At 37.2% G+C, this 17,579-nt stretch overlaps 1 protein-coding gene and 1 long non-coding RNA gene across 4 annotated transcripts in view; one reads left to right on the top strand and one right to left on the bottom strand.

The window, feature by feature from the left end:
- The window catches only part of LOC107685650 (IQ motif and SEC7 domain-containing protein 1-like), a 218,825-nt gene extending 213,271 nt beyond the window's left edge, over positions 1–5,554 (bottom strand). Inside the window, exon 1 of one of the 2 annotated variants that reach the window (XM_016482315.1) lies at positions 5,066–5,554. In XM_016482315.1, the coding sequence (XP_016337801.1) occupies positions 5,066–5,352 (287 nt within the window). In that variant the 5' untranslated portion in view covers positions 5,353–5,554. The remainder of the gene's footprint in view (positions 1–5,065) is intronic. The other variant, XM_016482311.1, reaches the window with a different exon arrangement.
- LOC107685651 (uncharacterized) lies at positions 4,529–17,093 on the top strand. Of its 2 annotated transcripts, none has more exons than XR_001633975.1 (3): positions 4,529–4,601; positions 10,287–10,366; positions 16,844–17,093. It is a non-coding gene; the product is annotated as an uncharacterized LOC107685651 (long non-coding RNA). The 2 variants fall into 2 exon arrangements; XR_001633976.1 differs by lacking the exon at positions 4,529–4,601 and adding an exon at positions 4,651–4,724.
- The last annotated feature ends 486 nt before the right edge of the window (positions 17,094–17,579 follow it).

Below are 17,579 nucleotides of genomic sequence, written 5' to 3'. Positions count from 1 at the left end.
ATTATCATTTGCCATTACTCTAGTCTTCAGTGTCACATGATCCTTCAGAAGTCATTCTAATATGTTGCTCAAAAATAAATAAATTAATAATAAATAAATGATTAATGCTGAAAACGGTTGTGTTTCCTAATATTTTTTGTGAAAAATATGGTTCTTTCTTCAGAATGAATATAAAGTTAAAATCTTGTGTAACATTATAAATGTTTTTACATTTGTGATGAATTTAATGAATCCACACCGAATAGAAGTATTAATTTCTTTAAAAAATTGAATTAATATTGTAATGATAGTTATAGGGCTGCACGATTATGACAAAAATCATAATTGTCGATTATTCCCTTGAAATTGTAATTGCGATTATTAATTACGATTATCACAATTTACATTGAATGATGTTTATACCATTGTTTGAAGCAACTGCCTGCCATATTTTTATATGAAAATAAACAAGCTGAAAACACTCAAATAGAAAATCTTTTATTGCTTTTCTATAGCATTAAGGCTCAAATGTCAACTGTACATTGGATTGGTTTCTTCTTTAAATAATAAAAAAAGTACAAATCTGAATGGTATTATAATGTTATACTAACACTAAAATTAAAACAATGGAAAAACCCTTAAGATAACCTGTAGAAAGAAAAAAAAGACATCTTAAGCACTCAGAATAACATAAGTGGACTTTGAACGATTAATTGCCGCTTTGAACGATTACGTAATTGTGGCATCTGTAATTGTAATCGCGATTAGAAATTTGATTCATTGTGCAGCCCTAAATCGCATCCAAAATAAGTTTGTGTTTACATAATATATGTGTGTGTTTATATTTATTATGTATATATAAATACACACCTACATGTATATATATATTTTTTTAAAAGGAAGTCGACCTACTCATGTATGTTTAAAACAAAGTGCCAACAGAATAAAATAAAAAATACCTGGTTTTGTTTACACAAATAGCACAAGAGATTTAAATTGTTTTAGGCAGCTAGCGAACCAAAAAAAAAACATTTCTGCTGCAAGAAAAATCTTTCTATTATATGTTTGTGGAAAACTTCTGATAGTGATGAATTGATGTAATCGATTTTGCCACGAAACAAAATTTATCAGTGACAACTTCGCCTTTGTGCAAATGTACTGTAGCTACCAGCCAGAAGACTGTTAACGGACAGAGGTGCCAAGTTGCAAGAAACCACCCCTCAAGAAAACGCTTTCTTTTCACCATGTGTTGCAATCACCTGGATGTTTTAAACATCCAGATGAACGTCAAGTTATGGTATTTTGATAATCCTACAGTTATTCAGAAGTTGTGAGGAGCTGCTAACTCTCCTTTGGTGTTAAACCCAGTGTCCATCAAATCATAAGGATGTGTGAAGATTGGAGCTGATGATCATTTCAGATACTCAGTAGAACTGAATGACTGGGTTTAATACAATAGGAGAAAGAGGAAAAAGGGCAACTGTAGTGACTGCCATCTAGATTACATTTGTATGCTTCATTGTGACTGCACTGTGAGACCCAAAGCTCTTAAAATCATGGAGGAGGAGAAAAGATCGGACATAGGATCTTCACTAATCCTTATGTTTGAAGTACACTTGGTTTAACACCAAAGAGAAGTGAAAAAGAAGACTACTCCATTTATTCTACATAGAAGTGTCAAAATGGCATAATTTAAGAGGAACATGTGTAGTCAGTCATAAGTCAAGTTGTATCTAATATTCTCAACATTGTATCTCAAATCCATGATTCACTGTATTTTCCTGTGACGTTAAGTCATCTTTCCCCTTTTTCTTTTTGTATTAAACCCAGAGTCTTACTGTATAGTATACTGCTGTATCACATCACAGATCCACCATTCTGCAAAATAACTGGAGTGCTCTTTTTCTCATTCTCCTATGGTGTTAAACCCATTGTCTTTCAAATCATGAGGATGTGAGAAGATCGGAGCAAATGATCTTCTCAGATTCTTGTGAATTGAAGGATGCATTGAGTATCAACGGAGAATAAGGAAGAGTACTTCACATCACAGGCAATCCAAATGAAGCATGCATTTAAGATATATTGCCATGCATATCACAGATACAGCTTTGTGACTATGCAAGTTCCACTCAAGTTATGCCAATTCCTCACACATCCAGTGATTCTTCAGAATAAGTTAAACTGCAGAATAACTGGAGTGCTCTTTTTCCTCATTCTCCTTTGTGTTAAACCCAGAGTCCTTCAAAACATGAGGATGTGAGAAGATCGGAGTGGAGGATACCAAGTTCAACACTCTCAGTTCAGTACCAAAGGAGACTGAGAAATGGAGATGAATTCACATCACAGGCAATCACAATGATGCATCCATTTAAGATACACTACTAAGAATACCTTTCTTTGACTACAAATAGCATAGGCAGCTTTCCACCTTCAGTGGTTCCAGTTACATTTCTAGTTTAGCATGCAATTACAAACCATTCTCTGCTCAGATTTCTCACCATGTTATCTAACCATCCACCACCTGTAGTGATGTAAAGATGATTTGCTAGGATAATACAGTATTTTTCTATGTACTTTTTCTTCATCAAGGTACACTATATCTAATCTAGAAAATGTTATGTTTCTGTGTGTTGTTCATCTCCAATTAAATACATAACCCTCTGCATATGATGATCAACCTCTCATCTCCTTCTCTCTGCTTGATATGTGTTGTAGCAAAATGAACACAAAAAAAGGAAAAAAGCAGGCCTAAAAACTGGAATGTGATCATCCTTGATACTGTGCCCGCTCTAATGTTTACCAACAATGCCACGCCATCTACACCTCTTGCATCACCGAGGTAACAACAGACATATGCTGAATATATTGTAATCCTGATTTTATAGCACCACAGTGAAAAACTAAACTGTAACCATACCAATGAAAACCACTCAGCCCAAAGGTGGAAAAGACTATAACGAAGTGTACGCATATTATGAACAAAATTGTTTTGACATTCAAGCAGGCACAGATAAGTCAGGCATATACAAAAAGCAAATAGCAAGTGGGAAATAAAAATGAATTGCTAATGTTAGGCTACACCACAGACCTCAGTCAACCTCAGCCAGGAGTAAAATTAAATTGTCTTCCCTGATCTCAAAAACAGTAAAGAACAGAAAAAGTATTTCACTCTCAAAGAATCAGCACTGCTTAAATGAAAGATGAAGGTGAAAGTCAAACTTTCTGCCTCTCTGCACCGAATTACAACACAAGCTATTGACTAAATGTACTGTAGAAAGTGCAAGTGCAGCTCATGAAACGGCACCATCTTCTTTAAAGGTTACCGCTTTGATTACTATAGCGGAATAAAAGAGGAATTTACAATATAAACTGTAAAAAACAAGAGATCATGAATGATCAGTCAGTGCATTTGCTTTACAAGGGCTAATGTGAAAACTGCATGTTGACATACAGCTAAAATCCAAATCCACATGAGGCTTAAAATGCCACATGTCTGGGGGAGAAATCTATGTTCCCGACTCATCCAAACACTCATGTATATTTCCATAAATATGCCAGATAAACACTTATCTCTTGCAATTAATCCTCTTGGAAATCCTAACACACTACAGCAAGCCAGTAAACCCATCATGTAATGTGGCATGAGAAGCAATGTGAGCTCCTGATTGTCAACATAATAAAATAACAACAGATTATACATCGGGCCCCTTCTTCAGATTAGCATTGTGACATAACACTGTATTATAAATGGAATCGAAAAGGAATTCCTAACGGGCAGTTCATCTCAAACATTCACAACAAAGATATGAATTTTTCCATTTTAAAGGCAAATAATACAAATAAACACATTAAGATCTGACAAGAATGTAGAGTGAAACTAATGTTTGCCATTTCAGTCAACATATTACTCTCATACAAAGACTGACTGAAATCAATTCAAACCATCGCAGCTAATTCTCTTGATTAAATCTGGGTTTTTCTTATAACAAAAATGATATAAAAAATGGAAAAAATACAGGCTGCTAAAAAGCAAAGATTTTTTTTCGTCATACTAAACCTTGCTGCTTTCTCTGTTGAACCATACCGATCACATACTTGCTCAAAGATTCTCCACACTACACTTAACCCTGGGTTATTGCATTTTCAAACCCGAATTAGTGCTGCTTTCCACCCTGGGTCAAGATTCACGAAACCCTTGTTGTTGAGAGATTGTTGCGTTAACAAGTTGTTTAGCAACTGGCAACCCAATCAAGATTTGCTGCATTAAATATTCATGAGCTTCTAACAGTTCGCAGAACTTTCACACACTGTTTATTCTCCAAATCTGAGGGAAGCGTTAAACATGTCAAACTGCAAAGGGAAACACGTTAACTGATAATGATGATTTTTGCTGTATATTTTTAAAAGGCTAAATCCAACCGGCGCGGATTGACTTGGCAACCTTTCCACAGGTGGACAAGCCGTTATTAAAACAATTCGCGCGCCGTATTTGTCCAATCAACGACGTTATAGCTACCTCAACCTGACAACCTCAGGATTAATTAACCCCGGGATAAAGTATGAACGACAGTGTGAAACACGGAACAAAACAACCTAGGATTACGTTTACAGAACGACGCTGGGTAAACAATTTCACGTGTCAAGCCCATTTTAGTCTTGCCAAAATTGAACGCCGTCGACATGGGGTGTGTGTCCACGCCAGCTGCCTACCTAGACAGCATTGAGCATCGCAGGGGGCACCGACGGTATCATTCAAAATAGCTTTTAATGTATCTTTTCTAAGTGACTATGAGCAGCTGTGCACCTTAAGGGTTATCTAATATATTCACTTTAATACAGACAGGCATTTTATATAAATAACACGCCCGGTGACATTTGAGTGCTGGTATTTACTCACACCCAAAGTCGTCCCGCTAAGCGAGTCTGTTCATTGTCGTTGAGCTCTACGAATAAACACTCCTGATCATAACTAACGTTAGTCGTTTAAAGAGCGCCATATACAGCTGGCATGCCCGCTTAGATATTCTATCCATGCATAGTCCAAACGAAACAAGCAGTGACAGCTTTGCAAAAGTGGGACTCTTACTTTTCTTGGATCACATTCTCCTTGATGGCACCCAGCGTGGGGTGGCTGTTGCCCTGTTGTTGCAGTCTGCAGGTGGCCAGGTGCCTCTGGTGCTGATCCTTCAAGCACGCGTTCTCTTGACAAAGATCACACACTTGCTTTTCGAGCGCTTCAATCCGATTCTTCTGCTTCTCCAGCAACTCCTGTTGGGTCTTGATGATCTTATTGAGCTCTTTCAGGTACTCCGCCGCCTTGCTGGGGTTTTCGGTCGGGTTTTCCATGTCGATGTACGCGAAATGCCCGTCCATGGGGCAAATTCGATCCGTTGAGCTGGGTTTACAACCGCTCCGCCATTGTTTATGTTTGCTGGTACCGCTGACGGCGCTCAGTACTGAGTACTGAAGTTGCGCTCGAGCGCTCGTCCGCTGCAGCGCGCCGTCCAGAGGCTCTGCGCTGCGCCACAATAACTAACCCGCTCCGAGGATGGTAAATCCGTTTAACCCTTCAATGGGAGGACTGTTAAGGTAAGCGGTGTTTACTGCGCTGGTAGTAGCTATCGCTATTTATCGTGGTACATCATTACATATTAAAACAGTTACAACCTGCTGAACATATAAAAAGCACAAACAAGTGTGTTGGTCTTAGATGGTTTTAGGTGGTTTAAGCAAGTTTAAGTGGTCAAATGCGTCTCCTAACTAGATAAACTGCTGGAAAAAAAATAACAGCCTAGGTGGTTTGCCAGCCAAAGTGGTGTTAAGATTGGCAAGCTCTCCCTGACTAGGCTACCTGAAAGGGGGAAAAAAATCGTTCAAATCAGTCTAAGTCTTTACTAGTCTTAAATGATCTCCAAGCTTACTTACGTTGGCTGATTTTAAAGAGGTCTATTTCATCTGGTCAGACTGGGAGACCAGCTTGGCCAGGCTTAAATGTAGACCAGCAAAGGATACTGTACTGTAAAGTCATAAATTAATATGAGATCAGAAGAATCTCATGAGCCCAAAGTAGCTCATGTCAGCCCTTTAAACAAGTGCACTACTCATCCTATCCAACCCACTCCTGCAAAAAAATAGCATGGCCAAAATGGGAGTTACATTTTTATGCATGCAATAACTCATTTTCACTGACACTGACAAAATAAAATAAAATAACAAGGGATTATTATCATTAGCTCTGGATCATCCTATTTCAGTACATCCAAAATACAGAGGGTTCAAATATAATTGTAGAGCTACACTTTATGCCAGCAGCCCACTGTGTCTCAGTCCTACTAAGTGCCCTCTGGTGGTTGTCTTTGGCAATAACAGAATGGGATTGCCCATTTAAGATTGATCTTCATGCCAGTTGGTGCAATGGCATAATGAAACCAAAACTTAATTTACTTGATTTATTTTTCAATGTGTCTGCCCGGTGATTGTCTTGTATAATTCATTACAGTTACAGTTGCGTATCGCTTGCTTAAGATAAATAAATAGTTACATGCCACCATCTGAGTGTTTCAAACAACAATGAAAGATTGAATTTGTTACATAAAAGAGAGAAATGACTGGGCCTGGGGATCTAATTATAGCACGTGTCCAGTAGAATGCATTTGCAAGCTGCCAAAAAAAAGAGAAAAGAGAAAAAAACTGATTTGGGGAACTGTTTATCTTCCCAATTGTCATGACAGACAGTGCCGAGGCATATGCTGTTTGGTGCTCCGATACCTGTGCTGCTAATGAGGGAGAGACACCAGATAATATGCATAATCCACACTTTATCCTCTGTGATCACAAAGACGCTGCCTTCATCAAAGCCTCTGCAATGATGACAAGGATGGGCTGAGTTTTACTGTAAGAGTGTCTGCCTTCCTCAAAAATTAATGTATTTTTAGAAGCCTTTGTCTTCTCCTGTTTCATTTTTCAAACTAACTTTTGGATTGTTTCTCATCTTTTTTTAGCAGATTACTTTGTGGTTTAGAAAATTAGAACTAGGACAGGAAAGGTCATATTTTGTAAACACAAAAGAAAATACTTCTTCCTCATTATGACCAATCACCTTACCTTTTCCAGTAATTAAAAATGAATATATCAAACTGTCCAGCTGAATCCCTCTGCTGCATGCATTGATAACATTACATAAGGTCATAAAGTGCCACTGGCCATAACAATGAGCTTGATCCAGACTCAACTAATGACCTCAAAGGGAGAACCAAAGCCAACTTAAAGGGGTCATATGATGAAATTTTTCCTTTCTCTTTGGAGTGTTACAAGCTCTTGGTGCATAAAGAAGATCTGTAAAGTTGCAAAGACTAAAGTCTCAAATCCAAAGAGATATTCTTTATAAAAGTTGTCAACCACGCCTACCTAAAACGGCTCGTTCTAACACGCCCCCACATGTCTACGTCACTATGTGGGAAGATTTGCATAAAGCCGCCCAAATGTTCACGCAAAGAAAGAAGGCGTAACTTTTATTCTCGCTGTAGTATTGTTGCCGCCGCCGCCATGTTGTGAAGGCGCTGTGTGTTTCATTGTGAAAGCAAAACTACTTTGTTTGGCCTTCCAAAAGAGGACGATATGGCTTCATCATGCCTGGAGCTGATCCGTGCTGGTCGCTGAGGAAATACATCAACTTCACGCTGTGGATCGCCGGATCAGCTTTCAACGTGGATGAAGCGGAGTCCAGCCCGGGGTCGTCACTCTAGCCCGCTGTCGCTCCTGCTGTGTTTCGTTGTGTTGTTTGTCGTTTCTCCGATCACAAATGCAGACATGGTTTTACGTTTATGCGGCAAAAGACAGTATAAGTCATTATAATCCGTAATTATGTCCCCACTGGATGCAACAAATGCCTCGTTTATAATGGCTTTTAATGTTTTTGTCTCGTCGTGCCGGGACAAGGCATCACAATATGGTAAGGGGCATAACATTTCTGTCACAGGCTGGCATTCGGCCAGTCATAACGCTCTGGATAGCTGGCCAATCAGAGCACACCTCGCTTTTCAGTCCGATGAGCTTTGTAAAAATCGACGCGTTTCAGAAAGGCAGGGCATAGAGGAGAAACAATAATGTACAGTATGTGGAAAATAATGTGTTTTTTGAACCTTAAACCGCATAAACACATTTCATTACACCAAATACACAAAATAATGTTCTTTTTAGCAACATCATATGACCCCTTTAAAGCAGTGTAATTACTGCACTAATATCACCAAATGGAACTTTTTAAATGTCTCTACTTGTTTCAGAATATTCAGAGGACATTGCAAAAGGATCAAATGGAATGTTCCCTTGATGTTGCATAACCAAAAACATAAAAACTGTTTTTGAATGTTCAGAGAAAATTCCAAAATAACATTTTAGTAATTTACGATGTAAATGTTAGCAAAAGTTTCTTAGAACATGTTTTTGTTAGCTGGGTAAATGCTAACATGTTCTTTACATGCAAAGAGGAAAACATCTACAAACATAACTATTGGCATTGGCTATTTTAAAATTATATATCAAGAACAGCTCAGGAAAAGCAAATCATATCTTCTATAGCTTTTTAAAATGTGCATATTCTACGATAAAAATAGTCTCAGACTCTTTCAAGGCCTTTCTTTTATTTTCAGCATAGTGAATGTAAGCAATGGCTATAATGGCATGCGATTCAGTTTCAAAACAGGAATTATTTTTCAACCTTGCTGTTGTGCTGTCTCAATCATTGAGAGGCAACACTGAATACTGCATCTCAGTGTCTGATGCTTTGAGTGAATTTCCTCTGTCTGATTCCAAACAGCTGTCGTCTAACCCCCTTCTATCTCACTCTGTCTATACCCTCATCTTCTCAGCCTAAGCTCTTATGCCATCTTCTTCAGTTCTTTGAGTAATTTAAACTCAGCTAGAGTTCTCATTCTTAAACATTTCATTAGCCTGACATTCAGGTGGATGAGCATTTACAATAGCATCATGTGAGTGCACTTGTTTTGTGCCTCAGTACAAAATCTTGCTTAATTGCATTTGATAACAAAAGTGAAAGACTGCAGCAGCCATATTTTCAACAGTATTATCCTTGTAAATATCATTATAGCTGATATTCAAAAAGCTCATCAAGGCTGCGTTTGCATATCAATTTTGTTTTTAAATGAACAAAATCACAAACATTTTCTCTAGATTTATAGAAGTGGTGTTCAAGGGCACAGAAATAATCACCTTAATGGCATACTGTTTTTACCATGCCTTTTATTAAAACAGCATTGATTTTCCAAGTAATTGTGTGCACTTTTACATACACAATGGCATTTCCAAAGTGCAGTGTCTATAGGGCATGCTGATATGGGGCAACAGTAACGAAATGTAGCCGGTGCTCCTTTGTGAAACTGACAAAGCTCTTCAGAATATCCTTATGACATTGCCAGGGAAAACTGCATTTCTGCCAGTCATGTTTGACTCTTTTTGCACTGCACATTTAAATATTTACAGCCATTCATTGTCTGTAGAATCAAAGAGGAAAGTGTTTTTTAACTCAATTTTGTGCAATGAATGCAGGCCAACGACATTAGTCCAACAATCCCTGAACCAGATAGATAATGTGTCATGTTTTTTATAATGTCGAACTGAGACACAAATGCAGAAATTCAGTATCTAAATTACGATGTGTTATTTTTAAAATGCATTTTTAAAATAATTTTTAAAAATTTATATTAGCTATTGCTTAAAAGTCAACATGAAATCAAAATTGATCAATTGATCCTATTTTGCCTTTTATTGCGCACAATTTATTATGTTTGTATTTTTGTAGTTTGTAGTTTACATATTAGGTACAGCTTTCAGCTTTCCTTCTTTCACAGTGGAAAAAATATTGTAGAAACAATTTTCACAATGAATTAAAAATGATATCGCAAATAACACCTTGAAAAAAACATGACATTTTAAAGTAGAAAGACTGAAATAGTATTTTGTTGTAAAGTGGACTCCAGTAATCTGTTTTATTTACAACTTCAGATGTTTTTTTTAACTTTCTTTCTTTCTTGCTTTCTTTCTTTCTCTCTTTCGCTCTTTCTTTCTTTCTTTCTTTCTTTCTTTCTTTCAATTTCTCCATATAACCACATATCGACCAACTGGCCAGTTTCAGCCCTGATGGTAAAATACACCATTATTTGAACAAAAAACATCTTTTGCCATTGATGGCCATTCAAAATAGATGTGTATTCAGACTAGATCCATTTTTTTTTAATAAAATTATAAAATTATCTATGTTCAACCAGTGATCTTTATTCTTTATCTAGGTCATGTTTTCCTGGACTGCATGCACCAGCCAAGCAACTACCATAGAGATGAAGTGCTATGCTAACAAAAAGATCTCCAGGTAAATTAGACCTCCTTGCCTCATTTGAACCAAAAACATTTTTGAGTGATTATGTTGCTTCTCTTATTTATCTATCTGCATTTTATATTGCTGAAAACGCATTGCACGAAACAGAATTCACAGAGTTCTATGCAACACACATCTGCATTGCTAATGAAAGAGGGCTGTGCAAGACGTACTATATTCTCCTCCTGACCGCACCAGACATTGCCAGTCCTTCTTAATCGAATGCATTGCAGCCAGTTCTGCACTGCCCATCTGCTGTTGTGCACAAATGCTCTCACAGATCAATTACTGCTGAGGACCTGTAGGTATATAGAAAATGAAAAATGAGGTACAGCATACTCAACATTTTACTAGCATTCATTAAGTAAACTAAATGGTACAGATTCCATGGAAACCAGCTGTATGCATCCACAGACATGCCTTTTGTGCTTCTGTGGCCCTACTGACCTCTATAGTAAACATAAAGAAGAGAGATCGTGGCTGACATGTTTACTCATGTCTTTCCCCGAGCCTTTGTCTCATTCATATCTCTAGGCTTTGCTTTCATTGGCTGCTGTTGCAGAGATAGGATCAATTCAAACCTTGAGATTGAACAGTGATTTTGAAAACGCAGGGTGGTCATATTTAAAACGTAATACTGTTGGTTCTGTGTGGTCTATCTAGATTAAATACTTATAAGTAGTGTTAACTTTACACCTTTCAATACTACTCTGCACCACAATATAAACCTGATAAAAAAACATATATTTTGAGCGATGTTAACACCTTTTGCTAATATACACAGCTGGTTTAGATCTGAGGCAGAGAGCCAAAGAAATGTCATATTAGTTTATCAATCGGCCACAGGACTCTGACCAGGAACTGAAATGCTGTGAGAGTGAGAGACGAGTCATTGCGACCTGTGACATTTTGTCCTTTCCTGTGAAGGGAAACTTGGACAAGCTTCACTTCTCAGCTTCCACTCAGCAAAGGCAAAGCCAATTTCTTATCTGTACAAGGTCAGAGAGGAGACACTAACTGTCGCTCAACTCTTGCACTCTGTTAAACATGCTTTGAGGATATGAAGGATGTGGGGACACTTAGGAGCATTCAAGGAAATTTGGTAGAGCTCTATTCAGTTTGCTTCCTTGTAATGTTAACTTTCTTCCTGACAGCTATGAAGTTTTATTATTTTAAATTTTAGTCATTTAGCAGACGCTTTTATCCAAAGCGACTTACAAATGGGGACAATAAAAGCAGTCAAAACTAACAAAAGAGCAACAATATGAAATTAAATGAAAATCCCTTTCTGTACCTCCTAAGCAGTGTTGGGAAGTAGCTAACAAAAAAAAGTAGTAATGCTACTATCTTCTATGCTAGTATCTTTATTTTTATCTTTTTTCAAACTAGTGAAAGTTTTTTAGTAAAGTAGCCACATAGTCTGCATTATTGCTCAATTGTATTATTTTTCATCACATTGTATTGCCTCCCCAAACTTTTAAACACAAAACGTCTCTCTAATATGTTGCTTCATTGAGTCAAACACAAAGCGTCTCTCTAATATGTTGCTTCATTGTCAACCAGTTTTTTCACATTAAATTATCAAATGAATGGTTCAGTGATTGATTTTAACCCGTGCATTTTTATGAGCCAAAAACTTAGTTAAAGGGGTTACATTTAAAGCATAAAATTTTAGTACAAAAATCAGAATTCACACTAATTTGAGTGAAACAAATATTGGCATATAGCAGCATTTAAAAGGATAGTTCACTCAAAAATGAAAATTCTGTCATCATTCCTCACCTTCATGTTGCATTACTTTCTTTCTTCTGTGGAACACAACAATTTTTTTGAAGAATGTTTAAACTGGTTTTGTCTGTACAATGAAAACAACCTTGGACCCCAGTGACTTTGTGTATGGTAAAAAAAAAAAAAATACTAAGACATGAGGCTGTCTTGTTTTTATTAGTTGTATTTGCTGTAAAATTAAGTTATATTTATCAGACAAATAATCTTATTGTAGAATTACACTGCTTCATATACAGTTTAGGTACTGAAATGACAAATACTCCAATTATTGCTTCAGCGTAGTTAGCTACATTTTGTTAGTAGCGTGTAACTTACTACCTTTTAAAAGGGTAATTTAACTGTAGTTGACCCACATTATGAGTTGCTTTCCCAACACTGCTCCTATGCCAATATCAAGCTGCCTGATTAGCTGATGAGTGAATCATTTCTCCAGGCAGGCAGACAGTTTGCTTTGTGTTGTGCTATAATGTAATCGCTCAAAACAGGAAATTTTCATGCTGTTGTATTTCCTTTTTGAATTGCATTTCAAATGATATATGTCTCAATTTTAAGCAGCAGTCCTCGTTGTAACTTGCTGACTCAGTTTAAAACTATATATCACTATTATCTTCAACTTATATTGCTGTTTCAGCCATGCCTCCACTGTGCTCGAGATGATGCCATTTTTAATATTGTGCTCAATGAGAACCCGATGCAATTACAGTAATCACACTAAATTGCAGCTTTGAATATCCACATCTTGCGTTCACAAAAGGAATAGATTTTATATGAAAACCTTTTGAATAAGATGAGATTTTTAGGCACTTTTTTCTATCAGAATGTTCATAAAAATTGATTGTGAGAGTCGTGGCAGTTTCACTTGACTATGTCACACTGGGAACAAACCAACCTAGGAAGCTTAACGGTAAGGGAACATGCTTTGTAACCTCTATTTTAGTTTGTCAAACTAAAAGTTAATTTTTCAGGCCATCACCATACTTGCAGAGCTACTTAAAGACTACTTTATCCAAGCACAAAGGACAAATGGTTCACAATGAAGGTGTGAATGAAGGAAACTGCTTTCCTAACACAACCTTTTTAAAATTTAGACCACCTTGACCTCAGACTAGAACACTGCGGTCTTGTTCTGAACCAGTCACACACTGGATTTACAGAGTTAGTTGCAACAGTAGTCAACATTGTTTGATGTAAAGTTGCTACTGGGTGAAAATGAGTTTTTCAGCCATATAAGCAGACCACTTCAGTTACTGAAACATTATGCACATGACAGTACCTAGGTACTGTAGGTTGCAAAAAGACGGTGAACAACAGCACAAGATTCCCAGTTAATGGCTTCATTATTCTTTGTATGTCTACTAGAAGAGACATTATAAAATCCCCATGAGGTAACCATCCATCAGCTTGAACAAAACCAAGAATGGAAAACTAAAAGCTGGTAAACAGTTTTTAAAATAAACTTTTTAAATGCAACATTACCTCTAACATCAGTACGCACAGCAGGCAACACAGTAAAATGAACAGGGGTGTGACATGCACAGCAATCTCCACAAAATGATCCAACAAGTAACATTGAAGGGGTCTGTCTGCGTGATCAGCTGTGAGATCACATGCTGATTCCAATTAAATAGATCAGGCGAAGGTAACAGATTAAGACTTTAAAACAGATTGGGAATCTGTAGACACATTTTAAAAAACCAAAACCATAAAAGGAGAATATCCTGACAGAAAAATACCATTAAGTTTATGGATATTTCCTTCAACCTTAAAACACAACATAATGCAGTGTGTAATTCAAAATATGGGTAAAACACCTGTAAAAATCAGCATACGGAAAATTCCTTTTTCGACCCACAATGGGCTGTATTTTTATGGACTTTTCTTAAGCTGGGTTCACACTATATGATTTTAGCCACAGTTTAGCCATCTGAGACAATTTTTGCAGATTCGAAAGGATTCCTCTGATCCTAGGCCAAAATCTGTAGTCTTTGATTGCTTGTTTCACATATTTGCTGACAGCCAATTAATGACCACTTTGATCAAAATTGACCTCCAATGAAATTCTGTCAGTGTCAAACATTTGAGGTACAGTCCTGCAGTGTGACTTCTCTTACAATGAAATCAAGACGTCAAGAACCATTAGTAGAACCGCTGAGTGCGACAACAACAAATCACCACTTGCTCCAAATACATCTTTGTTTTCGTTTTTTTTTTTTTTTTCATTTTTCTTTCAAGACAAGCCATGATTAAAGTTAATGCTAGAGACTGTTTTTGTTTGCTAGCCACCATTTCAATTCCACTTGTCAGTGTGGCTCCCTGTCACCAAACGTGTCATGGATTGATGATATAAAACGCCGGCCAAGTCTTTTTGCGGATGTCTGTTTTTAACGAGTCTTGACTGTCGTACAGTCTGATGTAAATGACAAATAAGATCCCACAGTGTGTCATGTCTAATAGCTGAGATCATGTTCGTACTGTCTGACAATCAACAATTGTAAAGGAATATATAAATTGTACAGTTTGCACAGTCCACTTTAAACATGAAATGCTAACCTAAAACAAAGCATATAAGGTACCGTAGATGAGAACCACAGTAAAGAAGTTTGCTCCATATTTCAGTGAGAAATGCTCTATTTATGCATGAAATGGAAAACAGGTGCATGCAATGATGGTCATACCACATATTGTTTCAGATTAAATGCTGATTGCTTGTCTGATGTTAGTCACTTTTGCCTGTTAAGCTGGTCTGATTTCAGTCCCGGTGACAGACAGCCCTGATTTTCAAGGTTGAAATACAGTGCCTTCACAAGGAATTTACCCCCTGTTGATTCGTTCTCATCCTGCTGGGCTGCAAAAAATCTAATTAAAGCATATAAATGGGATTTTTTTCCCCCACCAATCCTGTAAAAGTTATTCTCTGTAATGTCAAAATTACTATTTAGATGTCTTAAGAAATAAAATTGAAAATCAGCGATTAATTGACAATTAAGTACAACATATTCAGTATCAAGAGAACAAAATCTAATAATTCAGCCACTAAACTAAATCTTTCTGAATGTCTTAAATAGAAAGATAATTGTGACCTTATATCTCACAATTACGATTTTCTTTCTCATTTTATTTCTGTCATGACAACTATCGGAGGGATTGGCATGGTAATGTACATGACAATGTTCATGTATTTGGTCTTGGCGGGATAGATCTGCTACGCTGCTGCTGCGGCAGAGCAAGTACAGAGACTTGCTACTGCCAATACATCCACAACATGCTGCTGTGGGCATGTAAGAAATATAGCTGCTGCAAATATAACATACATGAAATAACCCCCATATAGCATACAAGAATCACTTCGTAGCAGATCTATATAGGTGGAGCTGGGGAAGGTGGAGGGTTTCTGAAGCAAACTGCAACTGCTACGCAAGCACTAGTCATATATTTGAATGTTGAGCAGCGAGCTCACTGGCTACCGATACAGGAGAGAACCAATCAGCTGTGCCATGTGATGATGTCATTAGGTCAGATTGAGTTAGACCTATCGGACTGCGCCATCTAGAGTTTCATGTTTTTAAAAAAGGCTTCCATCATTTTCTGTAGAAGGAACTGGAAGAAAAAACTAGAAAGGAAGGCTTTTGTACATTTATAAATTAGAAACTTCACATATTTTAAACCTGGAGGAATGAATGTTTAAACATACTGATTTCAAGAAGATATTTCAATGTGTTAAAATTTGCAATGTGGCAGAAACAAAATGTGAAAGCCAAACCAGTAAAGACTTCTCTGTCAGTCTATAAATCAGCTCTAGGTTTTAACTGGCAGCTAGAGTGCCTTGACCTTTAGAGGTTGAGGTGTTGTTGAGGGTGGGTTCAACAGTATGCTAGTGTACTCAGGGTGAGGGGTGACCAAAGCGCTAGGGACCTTTTGCCTTCCTCAATATTAGTCCTTTGCTTCCCATTAAAATCAGTTTGGAATCTCTGCGAGTCTGGATGTGGGATATAATAGCTCAATTCTTAACATCCAGACCTCCACTTGTCACTGCGTCAGTTAATATTGAGCGAGTGTGGCTTAAAGACAGACAGCTGCAAAAGTACCTAACTGTGGGCTTTTTGAGTCAAGATGGAAATAATTTGTCAGTGTCAGTGTGTGTGTGTGTGTGTGTGTACCTTTCTACAAATGGAACAATGCTTACTAATGATCAGCTTAATGGGACAGTTTATACAAAAAATTAAATGCAGTCATTATTTATTCACCCTCATGTCATAACAAACCTGTATGATTTTCTTTTCTTGTGGAATACATAAGATATTTTGACTATTTCAACTATATTTGCCCATATAATGAAAGCCATGGGGTCCAAAACAATAACACATTTTTCAAAATATTATTTTGTGTTCTACAGAAAAAGACATTCATATGTTTTAAACAACAAGAGGGAGATGCTGATTTCTAATATGCTGATTTGCTTTTCAAAAACATTTATTATTATATAATTATTATTATTACATATATTCTACCTGTAGCATTGCCAGAAAATTTGAAAATTGCAGTTTACTTAAACTAAAAAGCCAAAGTGAAAACCAAATTTAAAGCCAGATATAAATCTATTCCGACTGACTTTAAACTGGGTAATGGAGGGAAACAGGAACAACAGCTTACTATATCTCCTCCATGTTTCCACATCCTTTGCAGAATGGATTAGTCATTACTCAGAAGTCTTCTATAGTTGACACAGGAGCCGGGATAGGCCAATTACAGCAGGACCGTTACTCAACCTTGTGATCCCTAGATCACCTCACCCTCATTAAACGTCTACCCTCTTTCACATCAGCATCCCAACAGAAAGCCAATGTGCCCTGCCAGTCTCTTTTTTTATTCAACCTGGGACTGTTTGGACAAGCTTTTATCTTAAGCTCAAGATCACTGTGGTCTCAGCATAAATAACGCCATCACTGCAGATTACTGTGTTCGTTTTCTGAAGTCTTGATTCAATAAAAATAGCGTTTTGCACTATGAGGCTGCTTAGAAATTGCAGGATCATTACAGTCTAACATGCTGGTCAGAGAAAATGCTCAAATTGTGCCCTGCAGTTCAGAAAAATCGACAGAATACAGCAACAGTTTCTATCCAAACACTTTAATCATTTCTCCGTCGTGAGTAATCCTAACAGCGTTAGCACTAATGCCTGAGCTCACTGGAATCCCTTACTCATGTGATCACAGGATTACTGATAAAAACCGGTTCACACATGACTATACCAATAGAATGTGGTGCCCGTGATTTTGCCAAGTAGGACGTGCTCCTGGGTCAAATTTTTTGTCCTGCATGAGGAGGCAGGGCAGTGTTGGTTAGTATGAAGGTAAAACATTAACAATACTCGAGAGCTTGTTGATTTGAATGTGAGAACTTATCATATTAATATTCGTAT

This window comes from Sinocyclocheilus anshuiensis, unplaced genomic scaffold, assembly GCF_001515605.1.
Source record: "Sinocyclocheilus anshuiensis isolate Anshui unplaced genomic scaffold, SAMN03320099.WGS_v1.1 scaffold257, whole genome shotgun sequence".
Classification (NCBI taxonomy): domain Eukaryota; kingdom Metazoa; phylum Chordata; class Actinopteri; order Cypriniformes; family Cyprinidae; genus Sinocyclocheilus; species Sinocyclocheilus anshuiensis.
The sequence above is the reverse complement of the archived record's forward strand: the minus strand, read 5'-3'. Positions and strand labels throughout refer to the sequence as shown.